Raw genomic sequence first — 22,629 nt, forward strand, 5'->3', positions numbered from 1 at the left:
GGCTTTGCTAACAAAGAAAATTTTATACCATGACCTTTCCACCAATCTGTAACACCCATTTTTTCTTGCTCCAATTTCTTCATATAAATACACGTATATCTCTCAATTATTATACGAATCAAATGTTTCAGTTCCTCTTTCCATAATTTCCTAGTTTTGTGTTAAAGAATTGTGTTAGTTTTGATTGTGATTTTACCTAGACAAAAAACGATAAGAATATGTTACACTTGTGGGAATCATTATTCTGTAATTTTGAAGTATTTGATGTGGAAATGAATTCTTTCCGACTGAATTCACATAATTGATTCAAAGCCACCGAGTTTCTATTACAATGGAATTCGCAAGCTGCCAGAAAAAAGGCAAACGGTCATCAATAATAATGGAAATTGATCTGTTTTCATTCTTTTTAAATAAAACTTTGATTGTACTCAAAAATCGGAAAGAATTCATTTCCACACCTTTGAGGACAAAATTAAATGATATTATATGTCCTATATTGCTGCATTACTTTTAAGCATTTTTGCGCATTAATGCGGTTGCAAAGTGCAACTGCATCCTTTTTAAAAATGAAACTATATCATTTTTCAAAAGAATGAGAGCTAGACAATTGGAAAGTCAATAATTCGTAAGATATTTTAACTTTCTTATTGTTAAAATATACCTTTAAAGGGTTAAACCCACCTTGACCGGTTTAAAAAGTCTATTTCTTTTTGGTTTTCATAAGTCAATACTTGATTGTCTTAAAAATAAGCCAAATAATTTAGTCAAAGTCGAAATTCCAAATAGAAATTATTCTAATTCGTTGAAAACGAAAGTGATACGTAGTCTTACACATTTCTGCCAGAAACTTTAAATACGATTTTCTTGAACCCACGTTTCGGAAACGGTATCGTCCAACGTAGGATTTTTTCAATATTTAAATTTTTACTCGTGTTATAAATAAATAAATGGTTATATGTCCGCATAGAAAACGAATTTTTTCTTTAAAATGTTGCCATTTTGTTATTTTCTAATTAAACAAAAAAATCATACAACAGGCGATGGACAATTTTATTTTATTTAATATTCCATCAGGCAAATTTAGTACGAGGAACCTGTACATCCTGAATAAGGGACTGCAGGCGGTACACTTCGTCACTTGCTCTCGATTTCAACATTTAAAAAAAAAAAAAAACTAAAAAAGAAGTTTTCATATTGTTTATATATTCCACTAGCATTAATAAGAAATTGTTTTCAAAAATGGCTTACCGTTAGTTCAAAATAAATTCTCAAAGAAGCAGTGCTTTCCAGACAGGCCAAGGTGATCTAACCCCTTAAGCACTGCCTTATCTGTACGGCCTGGTTTACGCTTCTACGCAGTATTTGAGTTATAAAAGATGTCCAAAATTAATATTATTTATTATATCACCCACTTGTTTCCAATTACTTTGACTGTTATGACAGGATGCGATCTTTTATTGTTTGAACATGTTGAATTCCCCATAAGTACGCTTCATTCTTTAAAAACACCCAAAGAAAAAAATCTAGCCCCAACATACTGGTGCTTGTATTCAAATCTAACGATTGTGATATTTTGTATTTAAATAATTTGTGACTATCTTAGAATTATATGCCGGTGTATCGGCTTCATAAAACTAGGTAATTCATTTTTACTCTTGTAGATAATGGAATGTTCGTATCGTGCAAGAAAATTGATTGATAAGTCATTTTCCAAAAATCGCCGATACTGTTGACAGTTTATGTTCCTGTAAAAAGAAATCAAGGCTCAACAACCCAGTTGATAAAAATACCGCGCCAAACATTAGCATCGTATATTATTTAATTATTTGTGCTTCATCATAAATGCGGATTGTCAGTGGACTAACAAATGTGTTCGTAACTTGGAAATATGTTTATGATGACGATTGAACATCCAATTATTGGTAAAAGTTGCTTCATGCATCCACAAAATTTGAAAAGAGAAACTTTTGTCCTTTGTTCTTTGGCTAAGGAAATACTGCTAGCAAGTCATTTTTGGGAATTTTATCTTCAAGTATAACAGATAGAAAATCGAAATGCACGAAATTTCTCCGTTTTTAAAATGCGGTATACGAAAGATGTTGAAATTCCACACTCCCTAGATATTCGACACATTGAGGCATATCAGGATTAATATGAATGTACGCGAGTACTGATAAAATGTAAAATGTTTTTTAAGGGGGTATTCTAGTCTAGAGTGTCATTTTTTAGTCCTTCTTAGGGATTTTTTTGTAAAGAAAGTATAAGTTTCTCAGTATCGGCATTTTGTATACATATTTATTCATGTTTTAAGAAAGTTCACAATTTTTTTCAAGTGAAAATAATCAAAACTATCTGAATTATATATCATTCAGTGCGGTCCCTTTAAAAAAAAAGTGTCCCACTGGCTGACACGATTCCGCCCATTCTGTTTATTCGAAATGGAAAAACCAAAAGGATTCTTGATTAGTACGAATTTGATTATGGTGTGAACCAAAATAAAAAAAAAATAGTGAAAATTTACAAAATGGCGGCACTTTGAATTTTGTGTATCAATTTTGTCGACATTTTTTCGTCTTTCAGAGACTCTAAAAATCAGAAAAATATATATTTTGGCATAATTCTGGTTCAGACGATAACGTTACATCCACTGAAGGTGCATGTAAAATTTGGAGTCAATCAGGCAACTAGAACTTGAGATATCATGTCAGCCATTTAGAAAAACATGGTTTCGAGAAAAACGCACGCTTTTAAAGTTTCTCATACCAGTTACGTGAGAATGATATACTTATGACTACGGGCTACATGTCGTCTTCTTTAACCATCTATTACTTCCTCAATTTTACGAATTCGGAAAAATCCTTCGACAGTTATACTTCTGCATATGCCTACTTTCAGAAAATGTAAAAAAAAAGAAATCGATTTTTTTTCAAAGTCCAGACTAGAATACCCCCTTAAGTGAACCATACCTACATCGATTGCGTTCCATTTTCTGAAAATACGTGTCAGTTGGCTGAATCAAGATACATGTTCCAATAGATCCTTGCAGCAGTTTGTGAATTACGATTGCACAAACCAAAGATAAATATCAAATCGACGTTCCCAGAGTTTGAAAATTTAGAAGTTTTAGTTGGATAATTACGATGGTGAAATTACTTGCTGTTTACAAACATTATACAGCTACGTTACAAAGTATGAACGAGGTCGTACAGACAAGGGAGTACTTAAAGGTATGTTTTACCAACAATAAGAAAGTTGAAATATCTCGTGGGATTATTGATTTTTCGATCGTCTGCCTGTAATTCTTTTATACGCAGAATAAATCAAAAAATCAATTTATGCAAAACAAATTATATAGTTAGTATTAAAAAAGAAAAGTGCAGTTGCACTTTGCAATCACATTAACGCAGAAAAATGCATAAAAGTAATGCAGAAATGTAGAACATGTAACACCGTTAAAATTTTATAAAATTTTCTTCCATCTTGAACCATTTTAAAAATACAGCTCCGTTCAGTTGTGAGAAACACTCTGAATAGTAGGAGGTATTGAGATAATATTGGAGAAGCTTCTCCTCTAATAATCTTCCTCGCTTTTTTATTGGCCCGAGTACACTAATTAGAGCTTCTATCAAATTCCATTCTTCTTTATTTAAATTTTCTGATATATTTTCCTTGCACAATACCATGCTCAAACGAATCCGTAACAGAGTTAATCTTTCAAGCATAGCATGTGTCGAATTCCAACGTGTATCTTGTATAAGTTGAAGGAGCTCAACACTATAAATTTAACATATACATAATGGCAAATTTCAAAATTCTTTGTAATGTAATGTAAAGTGAGAAATATATGTGTAACTTTGCACTGCACTGATACTATCCAATCGTCAGTCGTGAATGCTAATATACTATTTTCTGTTAATGACATGCACAATTCATAATATTGAGAGAAGATATGTAAATAGAACAAAAAATAAAAATAACATCGTACCGTTTTGAATAGCTACACATATTTTATTTTTAATGTCTTTTTTTTTTACATCTTCATACATTTATGACATTATCATTCTCAAAACAAAATGGAACAGGATAGAATGTCGTACCGAGGTTCAACAATATTTATTAACTTTCAGAATCTTAGGTCGTCAACGATGTTATACGGTAGAAGGTCTTTTACAATCACACATGCAATTGCACGTGCTTTGCTCTTGAGGAATTTTTTCCAAATGGAGTATAATTTGGAACTGGTTTCTATTTGCATATTTGTTGTAGGATTAATTATATTCAGATGTTATGATTTTAAATGCCGTGAAAGGTCACTAGTGTTACTATATTTTACTTCAAACGGCCGTCTACAAATATGACACTACTCAAATTTGATCTACTTTTTCAAATTGTTCTCACATAAAACTTTATGTTTCTTCTTCCTGTCTCCCGTTGATTATTACGGTCACGGTCACTGCTCACTAAACACAATTAATGCAAATCGGTAATTCTTTGGTAAAAGAAATACAGAAAAATTGCTGAATGGTGTTGCAGCATAATAACGAACGAAAAACTAAATTTGAAGCATGCATCGTTTAGCCCCAAATGCATGGATAGGAAATGACACATAAACAATGGACATAAGAATTGCAGGCATCATGGAATAAAACCATTAAACATTGTAAGTGCTGCTGTCGTGGATCAGCAGTTATCGTTTCCGCGCTTAAACATCGGCACGCGACGTTGACCTGCCGACCAGCCGCTGCAATTGCAATTTTAATAAAGTTATTCTAAAGACTACATCGATTACATTCGACCATCTTACAGAGTACATATTTACGAGACTGAAAAATTTACGTTACCAAACCTAAGTTAAGCGATTATTTTCACCATACATATGATACTCTGAATGGAATCTACTCGATATTTCTCGAGCATCTAATAAATCATATGCAGTATGATTTTTAGGATCTCGATTTGTTATATGTGGTATGGTACTTACAGGATTCCGATGCGTCGTATGCGACATAGTACTTCGTAATCCCGATGCGCCTTATATGGCAGGATGCTTTCTGGTTCCTGTTCCCGATCCTGATTGAAATACCCCACACCACCTGACCTAAATTTTTAGGTACCCGCACGCCCTAAAATATAATGTTTCACTAACTTCATTGCAAAAGATTTTAGGAAGGATAGTATGATTATTGTGCAGTTTGGAGAAGTAAAAATGATATTCTATGGAAATGATAACTTCAACTCCATGTCATAATTTGTACACTATTTTTTAGAAGTAAAACTTATGTATATAAATAAAAGAATTTTGTAGGATATAAAAGTGTAGTCCATTTCATTGAGAATGAATCAACGATAGTTTACTACATATGTCGTTAACTTTTTCATTTGTCAAATACTGGACGAGTTTCAATAGTGATTATAATTACCCACCCAGCTGGCTTTACAGGGTATAATTCAACTAGTAAAATGTTTTCACAGTAAGATATCGTTCTTTTTTTGTTTCATGCATTTATTTGACGAGAAGAAAGCAATAACACGCTGATGGTTAGTTTTAACCGTTAATAAAGACCTTTAATCTGTCAAAATACAATATGAAAAATCGGTCCGACAGGATCAGATCAATCCTAATGTAGATTTTTCTGTGCTGTATGGCTTAACATAAAAAAGATGGGACACAAGAAAAGAATGACAGACAGAGAAAAAGAAGAACGTATCGGTATGATATGTATGTATGTATGTACAATATATGTATATGTACAGGGTGTTCGGCTACTCCTGGGAGAAAATTCAGGGGGTTATTCTGAGAGCCGCTGTCGGCTCGACGAAAGACGAAAAACAAGAATAAAAAGAATTTAGTGTTTAAGGCTTCATTTCTTAATTACTAAAATTTTAAAATAACCTTGTAGCTAAGAAAACCTCCCTACACCAACGAATATAGGGCAGATGAAGATACAAGGTGTGCAGTGATCTTCGAAAGCAACGACACATGGCCAGCACCTTACCTCGTATAAGTTACAGAAAAGAAAACGGTGACATTCGGCACTGTAAACGGCATTATCGACTTCTGTGGCACTATGATTTGCTTCACCACGACACACGTGCATGTTGGAAAGTTCTTGAAACGTGTATTCCACTGTGTACTACAAACACAAGGTACACTATGTGTTGGCTTAGTTTTTGGGTGGGAGACCAAGACTCCTAATCAAGTTAGGGCCTTGGTCAACGCTCAACGCCAACCGCTCACCCTTAGGGAAGGGGTGTTCTGGGTGAGGTACGCGTCACCTGACCTTCTGGGAGAAACCCAGGGTAACGGTACCGCTCGCTCGCTCGCTCGCTTGCATGTGCCTCGGCTCGCGCGGGTTTATGATATGTCAATTGCTATTGAGATGCACGAAAAAACTCTAAATTCTCCGCTTTTATGAGAGGTTTGGAGCCCCCCTGACAATAAGGAATAACTAGCAAACGAAACATTAAACGCGTATTCAAACGTTAATCTCAAAAATAGTTGAGTCGCGTCCGTATCGTAAACCTGATCTAAACTTAAGTATCCTTAACACTATGCACACAACAAACACAATACACGCAACCCATTGAAAAACAATCACTGTAAACTACAATATTCACATACACATACATTCACACGAAATGACAATTAAAAGCGACAAAAAAAAAAAAAAAAAAAAAAAAAAAACAAAAGCTAAAGAAAAATAAATGAAAAGCACATTAAAATGTAATAAATAAAATTTAACTGATTACACCAAACTAAAACTAATTAACCTGTTACTTTATAACTGTAAAGTAATGTATAATTTGAAGAAAGAGATAAAAATGAGTACAGTAGAATTCTGATAATCCAACATCGAATGGTTCAGTACACCACTCGTCATTCGTCTGCATCACTAATCCAGTTAAGGGTGCTTTTAAAACTTATTACTATTGTGATTAGTCCGATTTATGTCGTGTTTGGACTCATTTTCATTGGAAGAACGTTACTGTATTAATTATTATTTTTCTCATTTTTACTGCATTATACAGATATAGTCCAATAACCTGGCATATTTGGTAATCCGATATTGCCAAAGTTCCGAGTATGTCGGATTACCGGAATTCTACTGTACTATGGTCGCTTATCGCATCGCTAATAGCACTTTAAAAGTCTCACTTTCGTCGTTGAAATGATTCTGTTCTTCCAAAGTTGTTCTAGCCTTTTCAAAAATTAGAAACAGGCACGATTGGTTTCCGCAAAAGGAGAATATCCTCGCCTTGGCTCAAATACGATGTGGTGGTGGTTGAATGTTTATTCCGGAAGTAAAATTTACAACATCCAATTTCCTTTGCCGGTGTACGTGTCTCCTACGTCCAGCTCAAACTTGACAAGGAGAAAGGTCAATGGCGAAAGCTTCGGAAGGACAGAATTATTTCGACAACAAAAGCGAAAATTTGAGCAGCTATTCGACGTGATAAGTGGAAATAGCACTTATTTTCATCTCTTTCTCCAAATTATACGATAAAGTAACAAGTTAATTAGTTCTAGTTTCATATAATATACTTTTAATATAGGTTTAATTTAGTTTTGTTTAGTTTTTTTTTTTTTTTTGCCTTTTCTGGTTTTCATTTCGTGCGCGCGCGTGTCTGTATGTGAATATTATAGTGTACAGCGATTGCTTGTCAGTGGTTTGCGTGTATCGTATTTGTTGTGTGTATAATATACATTGTGTTTGCAGTACACAATAGAACACACGTTTGGAGAACTTTCCGACATGCACGTATGTATGCGTGGTGAAGCAAACGGCAGCGCCGCAGAAGTTGGTAATGCCAGTTTACAATAGTAAGGAGGCCGCCATGTGTCGTTGGTTTTGAGGTTCACTGTACCCTCTGTCCTTTGACCTGTCCTATATTCGTTGGTGTAGGAAGATTTGCTTGGCTATAGGGATATTTAAAAATTTTAGTAACTAAAAAATGAAGCCTCAAACGCAATTTTTTCATGCTTGATTTTCATCTTATATCGGCTCTCAGAATCACCCCTGAATTTTCCCCCAAGAATAGCCAAACACCCGGTATATTTATAGTCAAGACGCATTCCTGTGAATGAAGTTAGTGAAACAGCATGTTTCGTTTCTTAATAAAATATTCAAATTCTCATGTGCAGAAATATCATCATACAAGACTCTGTACGATATAAGTTGCTTATCAGACTCAAAGGGGGTAGAACCCTTTAATAAGCGCAAAAGCGTGTGAAAAAAATTGCTTTCATTTTCAGGAATCCTAATATCCAACAATATGAATAGAATGCGCTGTTACTAGTACCATCAACATATCACTACTAACATTACCGCCATCAACATCATCGTCGTCATCGCTATTATCACTGCTACTATTACTCCCTTTCTTTTGGAATTAATCCTTTCCTTCCTTTCGAGTGATCTACATTATTTAATATGCAGAAAATGTCAGCGACATTTATCGCTATTTCAAATTCCGTGCCTGAGAGAGGAGGATTAACCGCATGGAATTTCTTTGAGGATATCCGTCTTGTTTCTACGTTACACCATCAATGTATGAAGGGGAACTGCTAATATTACTACGATCGTCGCAGCGAAGCATCGCTGGATACAGAAAAAGAGCAGTTAAAGATTTGTGAAAGTGTGTTTTATAGACATCATTTTCGTGACATTCACGTCTCACTCATCGACGCAGGTTCAACGTTAATTTCATCAAATTTCTTCACCTTCCTTTCTGTTTTTCCTTCTTTTTTTGTTCGTTGAATTAACAAAACTATTGTTTTCGCACGAGCGAATTGTTAGCAAAACTATATGTTTTTTGCATTTTTGCGACGTTTTTCTTTCATGTAACTGTTGACTAGAAGTATCAAAGTGATAGAACTACTAATCGTAAAATATTTTTGTGCAAAAGACATTGTAATAGTAAAATGACTGGTATGAAAAAAACAACGAGGATTAATCTTTAAATTAACAATGAATATAAATCTTATGTGTTTTTGTGTATAGGCTGATTGGAATTTGCCTCAAGTTATGAACGTGCATTTTTACGATAATAAGTGTTCATTCTGAGAAACCTGTAGGATCAATCATACAAGTTTACAGCTAATTAATTTTAAACTAAGTACATTAATAATAACCCTTAAAGAATGTTATTGCAAGATTTGTATGACAGTTACCGAGGAAATATTTTTCTTATTGCTTTCTTACATTACGGCTCTAGGCAATGAAATTTCGAAGATTTATATTCTACTTTTTTAACCAATTGAATAATGTTACGATAATATATCAATTATTTAAAAATGTAATACGTGTAATGCATGTTTATTCAAGATTTCTTGCTTCGGAAAAGTATTGAACAAAAAAGTAAAGACATATCTAACTGTTGTGCCTAAACTACGTATATTTTTAAATATATTTAGACGTTATAAGCAATCTTTTTAATACTAATGAAGATCATTTAGAGACCGAGAGAGGGGGGGGAGAGGGAGAGAGAGAGGGAGAGAGAGAGAGAGAGAGAGAGAGAGAGAGACTGCTAACAAGAACATTCTGCAAGATAAACTGTTGCTCTGTGTGTGTGTGCGCGCACGCGTGTGTGCGTTATATTGTTGTTAAATGCACAGTTGTGTACTTACTTTGCATACATTGTTATACTAGCAATGTTACAAATCATGTTTCGAACTATTGTCTTGCATGACGCTTGTGATGTATCCGATATATGTATGTGATACGTGTTCGCCGCATGCCTCTTTCCATTATATGTGTTACCTTCGGCATGATACGGAATGTTGTTTTTTCTATCACTGATAATCACAAAACTAATGTGTAAATGCAAAAAATTCACAAGTTTTTGTGCTTCTACCAGAAACTGATTCTTCAAAGTACATTTATTATGTGTCGTCATACAATGAAAACTTATCTTTAGTTGTGCTTATTCATCCTACTTGAGATTCATCCAGCCATATATTATGCGTGTAATTCATTTCTAAACACCTGATAATACAGAGGTGTTGATAAGTCATATGTTTAAACATTGTTTCTTTGAATATTTAAGAGAAAGAAATAAGCGCGCGAGGAATAACTTCTTAGTTTCGATAGTGTTTACCGAACGAAAATTAGACATAATAAATGGTCGTTTATTCGCTCAGCTTACAAATAAAGTGATTAGTTATTCTTGCGTGTTAACTCTGAACAGATGTATCTCTTGCGATCAAGTCATTCTTGTCAATGGTAAAATCGTCTCTTCGAATCTTATTTCTGCTTAATTATACCAAATCAGTAGTTTCGTTTCCTTGTTTGGATGTATGTTTCGAAAGGTCCCGGTCGCCGATCAACACGAAATTTGGCGGCAAGGGGAAGAAGGGTGGGTGTACCCTAAATGTCAAATATTAGCTGCTGCCAATCAAAAAAGTTTCCGAGATATTAACAACAAATTTTCAGTACTATACATTGAAGCTGCGTATACAGACGTGACTAACACATTGAATACTGCCTATACAGATGTTACTAATCAACCGTTTTCGCTGTAGTGGCGTTGCCGTCAAGTGGCGAGTATGGGCCCGGTATCTATAGGGTGACGAATTTCGTCCAAATAAGGCTCACTGAACGAAGCTGCCACCGAAAGCGTGGATTTTAATCTAACCTAACCTAATCATGTATGTAATCATCTTGTCGATCAATCGAGCTGGAACACAGCGTTTAATACCGCCAGGTATCTAAATAGGCAGTCGGCAATAACCGAATAGTCGTCGCTTAGCCGAAATTTTACGTGGGATATCCTACAGATACTGAGGCCGCTACCGCTATTGTGTCATCGGCTACTTGACACTTGACGGCAGCGACCACTACAGCGAATATGGTTGCATTAGTAACATCTATACAAGGTGTCCCAGGTTTTAATGGCCAAACGTTGTCAGTATATTCTATGGGTCGAAATAAAAAAAAATGTTCTACAAACATAGATCTTTTAGAGCTTCGTTAAAAAGTTATGGCAATAATACGAAATGAAGGGAATAATAGCAGATTCGCGGTTATTGCGATGTAATACAGAAGTAGATCGGCAATATTTACGTTTACTCTGTTTATGCAAGAAGCAACTAATACCCCATCTCAAAAATGTCCACCGTTTATAGCAATGCAAGATTGACATCAGAAAACAGAATTTACTACTCTGCGAATTTCGTTATTATTTTGTTTCATTTCAGTAAATGCATCGTTGATTTTTTGTATCAATTCATTACGCAATCTTGTAAATATCGCGCAAATATTGATGATCTATTTCTGTATTACATCGCAGTAACTGTGAGTCTGTTATTGTTTCCTTCATTTCGTATTACCGCCATAACTTTTTAACGAAGCTCTAAAAGACCTATGTTTTTATAACATTTTTTTTTTTTATTTCGACCCACAGAATATACTGACAACGTTTGGCCATTAAAACCTGGGACACCTTGTATAGGCAGCATTCAACGTGTTAGTAACGTCTGTATACGCAGTTTCAATGTGTAGTACTGAAAATTTGTTGTTAATATCTCGGAAATTTATGCCTGGCTGCAGCTAATATTTTATATTTGGGGTCCACCCACCCTCCTCTCCCTTCCCATCAAATTTCGTGTCGATCGGCGACCGGGGACTTTCAGAACTGCACCCCCCTGTTTTTGTGTTTTACAACAAAGTAAAGTGTATACGATGATAGCAAAGTATGTAGTATAAGTAGAATGTATTGCGTTAGAGACACTTATAGTATAAAGTAACTGAATGATGAATGCAAGCGTTTATAAACTTGAATATCTATAGAGACCAATGTATAACCAATGTAATTCGATAGTTTCGTGTCAATATTTTGTAGCTCATCGCGTTGCACGTTTCTACTAATGTCATGAATTTTAAAAGGACCTTGAAATTGCTTATCTTTCGCTTTCGTTATTACTGTAGAAAATATGTACTGTTATATGTTTTGCGTAGTAGAAAAGTAAAACAAACGTTTATTATTTTTGTTAATTAATTCACACTATGCATGAATTAAGTTCATTTGTGTGTGTTTCGCACAATATTTTTCATTTAATTGTAAGAAATTTCTTCTCTTTACCCATGCGTGGTATATGAAAAATAAATCCATGTTTATCTTTTCGTTTCAAACGTTTCATCGACGCATAGATCTGTTGAACCGATCAAATTATTTACATTTTCATTCAGTACTTGTTTCCTTTATCGCTTTCTCGTGCACTTCTTCACTTTTTTATTGCGTTTTTTCATAATTTGCTTGTGTTTTTTGTTGTATTTTCAATGCTGTCTTTTGGTCCTTGCCTTCATTACCCGTAATTTCATGGTATATACCCTTCCTTTTCGTTCTGTACTCCTCTTCGCCTCTTTCGAATTTTTCAATTCGATCTCTGATCAATTATTTGTTTCATTGCAAGCATTCTGCTTGGTTGTATTAGATCCTGAATTTTAAAGGAATGCATTTCACTTTAAAGATATATTAGGGCGGCCGGTATTTCTTGATATCGCAATCCTTTCCTGTCGCATTCTTTGTAATAACGGAAAGTGTACTACAAAGTATTCGACTTATGTTGAAATAAATCCAAACAATTCTGGCATTATTCTAAAGCCTACGCCAAAACTGTTCACTTACTATGTACTAGGTGTATTTCTAGTATGCTGATATATGTATAGATGATTTTTAACCTGTTAACCGGCCAGGATGGGTTGAGTTATCTTTTTAGATTTGTAACTGTACACATGGAGTAATTTTTGATCGGTGAATATCAGTTATTAGATTGAAAACCTCTTATTCCAAAGAGAAATTATAATAGTTTTCGTAATTGTTGTACTTACGGCTATCTTATAAATTAAACAATTGCCTTGAAGAGTTAATAAAATTAAACTTTTGTACAATTTCAGAACATGTTATTTGTAAGGACAGAGTCGTAAAAATACAAATTTTTAATATTTTCGTCATAATTTTAGTTATCATCTTACGTTAGTTGCAATTGCATTAAGTAAGTTTCAAAATCACTTGTGCTGCTTAAATTTGTTTACCTGTTCATAAAGCACGAGGTAATTAAAGTCCTGAAATGGGGCAAAGAATAGCCAAGAGTAAGCATAACGATTATTACTCAATCAATTATGAAATTTCATAAAAATCATAAATAGCTATGAAAGGGAAACTCTATCGAGGAACTCCAAATTTTGTCAATGGAGCAGTTGTCTGTTTTATGTCTTTAACTTAAATAATTCGTTATCACAAATCTGTGAATTTGACTACAAGTCATAATTTTTGGAAAAATTCCAAAACTTAACTAGAACGTAAAGGACACTCCTGATACAATGTAAAAAGACGTTAAATAAACATTATAATACACGAGTCATCACAGATAATTTTCAAAAGTTATACTTACTATAAATTATAAATGATTACTGGCGAGCACTTTTCTAATTGCTAAAGAAACCTATTTATATTATAATTAACGCAAAATTGATTAATTAATTTAATAATCAGAATATTAAATTTTATATTTGTTAAATTTATCACTCTCATAATAATATATTCTTTGATTATACGAAGAATTTGATTTTGTTTTGTATTAACTGTAAAATTATAATAAAATCACCGATATCCCTTTTAGTAAACCTAAAGCGAAAGAATTGTAAAAACAATTATAATCTAAATCGACCCTCAGAATAGCAGGTTTTTAAAAATTATCTATATATCAACACATTAAAGAAGAAAGAATAACGAGGTAATTGAGTAATTTTGGTACAGGATATGAAGAAACGACAGAATTGCGCACATTTAGCTGCACATATAAAATGTATTTAAAAGGGACTGAAAGACATTTCACCATTATAAATAAAGTTTCAATTTCATAGAGTATTATTTTATGAGTTGAAACAATTTGCTGACAGGTGTCAGATAAAAAGGATTTCAAAAGCATATAAACGAAACGAAAGGAAGTACAATTAAATTGACTTCGTTGTCGTTACGATAAAATTTTCTACTCGGAACGATATCTTTTCATCTAGCGATACAATTCGTAGTTAGATATAAAAATGAACAACGTGTATTTATTAACTTTTGAAATTTTCTTAGAAAAAAAAAAATTCAGGTCTTAATTCTCCAGCAGATCTTGTTTTTCCCTTTTCTTTTGGTTTTTGTAGTCTCTGTTAACACTAACTATTGATTTAAATATCAATTAAAATACCTTTATAGAACCGAGAAAGTGGTGACCGTCCAAGAGGTGGAGGTAGCGGAGGTGATTTCCAGAGATCAGACTCATCTCCTGGCTCGCGACCTAGTTCTGTCTTACCGGACCTTCTTACTTCGTCGCCGAGTCAACGACAAGACAAGTCAACCAGCGAGGAGGTTAGATATATATTTTTACTTTTTTTCGCTTTTCACCTTCTCCATACATGTATACGCGAATGTGCAGATTTCTACATTCAGACTGGTTTAACACGTTTGATGCTACGTGGGAATCATCGGTCATCTATGATTGTCAAACTTGCATTATTTTCCTATGAGAATTCTCCTATGTGTATGCCGCGAATTCTGAACGTGTATCGCTTAAAAAATTACTTATATGATCATTGTGAAAAAAATTGATATCAACGAACTTTGTATTAATTAACAACGATACCAACTGCTTTGGCGTACAAAAAATTGATTACACGTACGAGTGTACTGTGCGGAGCTCAGAAGTTTGCCCCCGGGGCAGCACAGGGGCACCTCGCTCGCACCACTCGAATCTTCCGCCACGCGGTGCTGTATGATCCGCGATTCGTCGATGTTGTCGCATTCGGCCAATAATTTCAATACGTGTGCCCTATTTTCATGATTGTGTTAGAGAAGGTGGGCTTATGGGGATATTACCCAATCAGACCCGCATTCTGACCTCTACACAGTATCTATTAAGACGTTCGGATTTCGTCGTCTGAATTGAAATAATCATAACTCCCCCGTAAGTTAACATATTTATTCAAAATAGGAACCGCTACAATCGACACACCTTTGCCAACGTTTTACTAATTTATTTATGCCGTTTATAAAAAGAACTACAAGGTCTGGAATCATCAAAGTCCATGAAGGCGCCTGTTCCACAACGCGTTCATTTCCAAATGCTTTCTTCTTGATAAAATGGTCGAAATGTTTGAACAGATGATAATCTGTTGGCGAAAGATCCGGAGAATAGAGTGGATATTGTAGAGTCTCATATCCCAGGTCGTTTAATTTTTATACTGTAATTAATAAAACGTGCGGTCGGGTGTCAGCATGTAAGAGAATTGGATTTTTTCTGTTGATTAGTGCTGGATGGATAACTTGCAGCTTTTGATGCATTTCGCTACATCAAATTCATTGCAGTACGTATTTGTCGTAATCGTATCTCTTTTTTCCGAAAAATGATGGTAAATATTTCCTTCAATAGATCACCAAACAAATAGCACTATTTTTAGGTTTTGGAAAGTGTTTATGTGGTTCGTTAAGATCCACATCACTGCCCAGATCTTTTCCGATTGTCGTGAAGTACCCACTTTTCACCGGAGGTAACAATTCTGTCAAGAAAAGAGCCTTCAATGTTTTGCAGGCTATGGGAAGAGCAAATGGAGACACAAAACATTCGCTGATTATTTGCGATCATGTGCGGAATCCACTTATCCATTTTCTATGTTTTACTTATGTTTCGTAGATGACAAATAAATCAGTGAAACGTTGGCAAAGGTATATCGATTGTAATGGTTCTTATTTTGAATAAATATGTTAACTTTTGGCGGAGTCACGATTATTTCAATACAGACGACAAAATTCGACTGAACTTTCCGAACGAACTAATAGTACAGATATGTGTACTGTCTACACATCCAACGTTAATTTAATTACGGTATAGTTCGTTGGGTGAGCTTGAAATAGTGTTGCTGTTCTATTCAGTTGATAAATTTAATAAATGAAACTTTACAATACGTTGGGCGTTTCTTTACAGAAGAAGTTTATGAAAAGATTACTCGTCTACAGAAAGAACTGCCCCTTTGCTGAATCCAGACCTGTATAAAATATTTTAAATAGTAAATAGTACATTCCTATTTATTTTAAAGTATACGTATAACTTTGAAAATGAAACGTGTTTTAAAGTTAAAACGGGAAAATGAAGATCAAAATTGGTTTTTTTAAACGGAACAATAACCCGAAGAACTTTCTGTAACCTCTAATGTACTGTATGTCCGATGTATTTCAGAACACGAAAGTATTTTGAAAATTACAAATGATACAAAAAAATATTTCAAACGAAAATTGTATGGTATAGAGTGCGACATATTGTTCTTGTATTTTTTTGACCTTATAATGACCTTGAAATGCCCTGTAAAGGTCATGTTTAAGTTTTTAAATGGAAACCTATATTTTTGATTATGTATTCTTGTAGCTGACATCGAAACGTTTTCAAAACACTGCATACTTGTGGTGTTTGCGTAAAGTTTTACATGTCGCCGGCATTAGCGTTACGCGATGCACATACATATACCGCGGCGACAGATAAAGAGGTTTTTCATAATGCTACTACTGGTATGGCATTGTCGAAACAAAAAGTCGCAGTTTTCCAATGTTTCCAAAACATTGTCCGACTGAGTAACCTCTCCGTGGTATACATCGGATAACACTAATGCCGGCAAAATGAATTTAGTAAATAGTATTTAGTAAATAATCTGAATAACTACTCTGTTTGTTAACTTTTATCGGTAAGTGTACACTACCGGCCAAAAGTTTCGGATCACCTCCCACTTTTCATCAATATTAAATCTGCTGCTAATTTTTTATAGATTTGAAGTTAATCTCAATTCTACATTTATCAATTTATCTCATATCAATTGATTCGTATGATAAAAAATTCTCAAAGTCGCTGACTTTTTTCTGGAAATTTTTGCGTAAATTGCAATGCTCAGTAATTCCAAGCTTTTGGCCGGTAGTGTATATGTTATAGCTTCTTTTCCAGATGAAAATATCTGAAGATTAAATGAACAGAATGGTACGTTGTTAAGATTGTTGAACTTGTATTTTCATGCTCTGTAAAGGTATAGCAAAAAACATATACTACCATAGCAGTTAAACAAACACCGATGATCTTGAAAACTCGAAAACAAAGACCGTGAAGAGATTCTTTGTTATAATTTTGTTCACCTCTTGAAACAATTTAATTTTACCCTAAATAATTTTTTCATCTATTAATAAACAGCAGAGACATTTAGGTATACCCAATTACGTACACCACCCTGTATATTAGGTCATCGCATTACGTTTATATTCTACACAAACACAGGTTTTCTAAACAAAGAGCCATAGGATGTATTGATATTAATTATTCGAGGACAGTTAATAAACGACTATTGAATGCATAAGATCTATGATCTGAGTTTGAGAAAACGGATAGAGAAAGAATAATGAGCGACCTAAGAATTCATTTCATGCTGTATGAAACTCGGAAAACTCATGGTGTATGAGTTTCGAAGGGGAAATATAACAACAATAGCTGAAAATAACTTTCGTGTTGTTTATAGAAAGGATGATATATCGCCTCGTACGTGTAGAAAGTGGTTTGATCGTTTTCAAGAAGGAAATTTTGACTCGGAAGATGAAAAACGTTGTAGACGTCATTCCTGGGTGGATGAAGACAGAATTCGAGTCTTGCAAGGGAACTTCGGTAACTCGAAAATTCTGATTTTTTTGAAACTTTAAAGGTATGTGAGGGACCTCAAGAAAAGTATCGGACAATTTTCTTATTTGCTCTTTTTCGGTTCTTCGGGGTGAAAACAGCCCTTGAATAACGATAAATGTTACCATATTTCCCTGTATATCTTTAAAACTGTAGTAGATATAAACAAATGTTTGTAATACAAATTTAATGGCTTTTTATGCCTTATAAAACGATGCTATTAATTTAATAAAAACATACATATTTATGCACACACATACTTGGTAACTAATAACCCATCGTTCAAAGTGTATCGATTAAAATTATTTAAATATTACAATATTCAATAAGTTTAACATATTTAGCATATTTGTCTGCATTTATTTGATATATTTTTCAATATGACAGGAAATTCAAAATTTTTCACAATTATTGTGGTGGAAGATTGTTTATTTAAACAAATATTATTATATCTTTATAGTTTTAAAGAGAAATAGGGTAACACTTACCTTCATTCCAGGGCTGTTTTCACCCCGAAGAACCGAGAAAGAGCAAACAAGAAAATTGTCCGATACTTTTCTTGAGGTCGCCTGTAAACCTGCAAAATTTCAAAAAAGTCGGATTTTTCGGGTTACCGAAGTTCCCTTGTCAGTGGAACAAACAGAAAATTCATCAATGTAAAAGATGTGCAAATTTTTAAACGTTCCAAAATCAAGAATTCACGATCATTTGAAAAAAATATGAATATTGTAAAAAGTGGAAGTATGGGTACCGCACGAACTCTCGGAACGTAATCGTCTTGATCGAATGACAACTTCTGTATTTTTACTTACACGCATCACAAGTGAGCCTTGATAACTAGAAATGAAAAATGGATTCTCTATGATAATCCGCAAATTAATCCTAAAAGGATATTGGATCCAGGAAGGAGAACTACCACGGCAATGAGCGAAAGCAGGACTGCATGTTCGAAAAGTTCATTTGTGTGTTTGGTGAAATTAGCAAGGTATCCTATATTTCGAATTACATCCAGACAATACGACTATTAATTCAGATTGTATACTGTAACCAGCTGGAAAAGTTCCAGGAAATAATAGTAGTAAAACGACCACTATTGCTGGAGCTAAGGATGGTGACTTTCCACCTTGATTATGCTAGACGCCATGTGGCACGGAATGAGCAAAAATAATTATAGTAAACTCCCTCTTATCCGTTCACTCTTTAATCGGTCTCCGCTTTAACCGGCCACATTTTTGTTAGGAATCTCAACAGGAAAACAATTGACGTATTCTGTGTTACGTACAGTGACTGTCACTTAAAATCGTACACCTAGCGGTTCGGCGGTAGTTTTTTTTTTCAATAAAACGTGAAAATTGTACTAAATGATTAAAAACCATACGCAGGCATATACAATAGTTTAATGCTTCTTTATTTGACAAAGGGGAGCGGCGTACAGTACCGACCAAAACTAGATCTCGCTTATACTGTTAGTTGACTGCACTATTGGTGGAAAAACAAATGAATACTATAGCCCTGAGTAACACATTCCGGCGACGTTCTGTTTTCTTCAGTATTACCAGAGTTTTAAGACGTTTGACGTTTACGCTGGTGTTCCGTACGATAAAAGTTATTTTTCATAGCTGCAATGGTTGAGCTCACGTGAAGTGTACGGATCAAGAAAATATCGATCACTTTACCTATGATATTTGTAGATGTGCCTAAATAAAAGTTCTATTCTATTTTTAAATGATTTTTACTAACATCATTTATTACTTAGACCTTCAAATCTACTAACTAAACAGCTGGCCGATACTGTACGACAATTTTTCGTTCGCTGCAAATTACAACTTTTTTATTTCTACCAATTATTTATCTTTATGAGAAAATTTAAGAAAAACCATTTGTTCCCTTTTATTAAGCACCCTTTGTACTACAAATTACTTTTTTGAAATTTGATTTTTACCAACATTCACCCAAGTTATAGTACAAAAACTTAGAGTGGCCGGTACTGCACGACTCTCCCCTATAGCAAAACTATAATAAAATGTTTAGTAATACTTAGTAAATTAGATAAAATTTGTCATTACGTATGAAACTTAGCTGCCAGTGAAAATCGTACAGAAAGAATTAGATACATTTTTACAATAATATGGGAACATAAATAACTTATATTAATATTTTGTAGGGTAACCAAATGCATTTTCAACATATTTTAGTCGTCAAGGGACTGATTTTACCAAATTTTCACAAAATTGGGGTGTTATATTTAACCATTTCTCTTGTAAAGCTTTTCTAAGACTACTTTCCTTATTTGTAATATTGTGTAATCGTATTTTCCTGTCTAATTCATTCCACACATTCATATCAGGAGATTGGGGAGGTGTTTGTAAAAAATCGACCGAACCGCTAGGTGTACGATTTTAAGTGACAGTCACTGTGGCTCTTTCATGATTCACAACATAAATTATAAAGGCAACTTCAATCGAACGAATCAGTACATTCTTCGGACTTAATTGTGAAATAAAATAAAAGAAAAAAGCTGAAAGTGTAAGTTATTATCACTTTTTAAGGTTCTATCAAAAATTTAATATTCTGCCGGTCAGATAACGTGGCACAAGATTCTAGGAACGAATACAGTGTACTGTAATAAACTTATAATTTTTTAACCGTATTTAGATCGCAGTTTGTTCACATGAACATATCATGAGGAGGGGGTGATTCCACATGAAAAAATAAGTAAGAAATATAGAATAAATTTTTTTTCGTTTGAGACTTAGTTTACAAGAAAATCGACATTAAATATTTCTCCAAGTGCATTTAACTACATCTCGACTTATGTTTATTTTAAGCTTAATTTAAATTTACATTACTGAACGAATTGTTGGAAGTGGCGTTCTTGTCAACGCATACAAATCCTTACTCTTTCAATCAGAATCATGGACTGATTATGCAGTATTTTGATGCTTTAATTGTCTGAAACGTTGTACGATTTTTTCGTTTAGCTGCAGAAGATTGACACTATTTTCTGCGTAGACTATTTCTTTACGAAACGTGACATTACCCCTGTTTATCAACATAAAAGTACGAACGGAAGCAATAGTTGGCAGAGAATCTTTAATTTGAATTTTCTCGAAAGCTCTGGTTCTGTAATGGTTTGGACGGCGTTTTCTGCATTTGGCAAGACATTAGCCTTCCTCGACGCACGTCTTGACTCAAAAAAATATCAAGCTGTTTTAGAGGAACTTCTTGTGCTTTATATTCAACGTTTTTCATCTGCCAAATTGAAATTTATGCACGACAATGCGTCAGTACACGCTTCGAGAAGTACTAAGCAGTGGTTAAACGTAAAAAATATAGAAAAATTAATATGGCCATCAAGGTCCCCTGACCTTACCCCCATAGAGAATTTATAGGGACAACTGGTACGCGATGTTTACTAGGATTGCCGTCAATTCAGTAGCATAAACAAGCTCAAAACGGCAATTATAAACGCTTGCAATCGCGTTACGGATCGGCAACTTATAGATCTTGTAAAATCTATGCCAAAACGGATCAATTTCTTAATTAAAAGTGGCGGAAGGCCTATTAAATATTAATTTTGAAAATCATTACTAATTTTTTTTTTCACCAATGCTTGTAAATAATATTTAACGGAGAATTTTATTAATATAAGAGCTTAGTATCCTGAAAATTTCAGATCGATTCATATATTTGTTCATAAGTTACGATAATAAATGTAGGCGAACCTATTATTTCTTAACACACTGTATATCTCAGTAACCAATCAATATATTTAAAAAATTCAAGCGGTTATAGTAGCGGTTATAAAACTGTTATAGTAGCAAAAAGCTGCTGTATGGCTCGAAAATTGAATTTTCTCCAGCTTTTCGTGAAATAGCACCGCTGTGCGCCGCCTGTCGTGTCACACGCTGAGAACAAAACGCGCTGGCAATGCGATACATTGTTTAGTATCTGTTTGATTACACGGCAGTGAGCAGTATAAATCTGAGAAATGTTACTGAAAATGATACAGAAAAATTTATTATGGTAGGCAAAAAGCGAACTGCACTACATAATATAAAAGTCAAAGAATGTAGTAATAGAAACATAAAGGGCAAATTGTGGAATGAAGTTGAAAATCAGAAGTATCCAAGCTGCATACTGTAGAAGATCCATTTTTGTACTGAATTGATTCTTCCTGAATGCAGCGTGCACGCGGCGTGTCAAACGTCCCTAAAACGCTCATCCATACTTGAGCGGAGAACACGCGGTGTGTAAAACGCTGTTAACCTGTTTCACACCACGAACTTCTTGGATGATCTAATCATTGTATAACATGTTATCAAGTAACATTTGTCGTGTACACTGGGTTCCTACGAATTGTTCGAAATTATTACAACAGAGGCTATGCAAATAATTTTGAAACCAAATCAATTTTTCTTAATTTTTATTGTGCGAAAATTCATTAATTTTCATATAAATTGGTATGTATATAATCTGATCTAAATTGCGAAGAATAAACATTGTGACAAATTTTGTCAAATTTTAGTACTATTGGAATATTCTTCTTTATATTCTGAGTGAGTTTATCGGGTTGACAAAAAGATTATAAATAGAATAAGAAAAAAGAAAATCTTTATTGATGAAGCAAATTGTAACTAGTTTATAAAGTAAAAGAATTCGTTCCACCTGATCGAATTATAAACAAAAGTGGGCATAGATGTGAAAATAATTAAAAAACAACTTTTTGGGAATGGTTACAATGAATACGTTATGTACATTTTCAATATTTCAGTAAACTTGAAATTGCACAGTTTCCTTTCGTTTATCAATTGTTCAGAAAATTTTGTTTATTCTTTTACTCGCGCCAAAAATAAACTAGTAAACATGTTGGCCATTGTGTACGATACAATTGTATTATTTCACAGAATATTTGTCACCCTTGTTATTAATGTAAG

At 33.9% G+C, this 22,629-nt stretch overlaps 1 protein-coding gene across 1 annotated transcript in view; it reads left to right on the forward strand.

The window, feature by feature from the left end:
* LOC108577998 (serine/threonine-protein kinase mig-15) overlaps window positions 1–22,629 on the forward strand; it is a 192,983-nt gene that overhangs the window by 155,407 nt on the left and 14,947 nt on the right. The window contains exon 15 of the mRNA XM_017941240.1: window positions 14,206–14,358. Within this exon, the coding sequence (XP_017796729.1) occupies window positions 14,206–14,358 (153 nt within the window). The remainder of the gene's footprint in view (window positions 1–14,205; window positions 14,359–22,629) is intronic.

The sequence above is a fragment of the Habropoda laboriosa genome, unplaced genomic scaffold (genome assembly GCF_001263275.1).
Source record: "Habropoda laboriosa isolate 0110345459 unplaced genomic scaffold, ASM126327v1 scaffold769, whole genome shotgun sequence".
NCBI classification, from domain to species: domain Eukaryota; kingdom Metazoa; phylum Arthropoda; class Insecta; order Hymenoptera; family Apidae; genus Habropoda; species Habropoda laboriosa.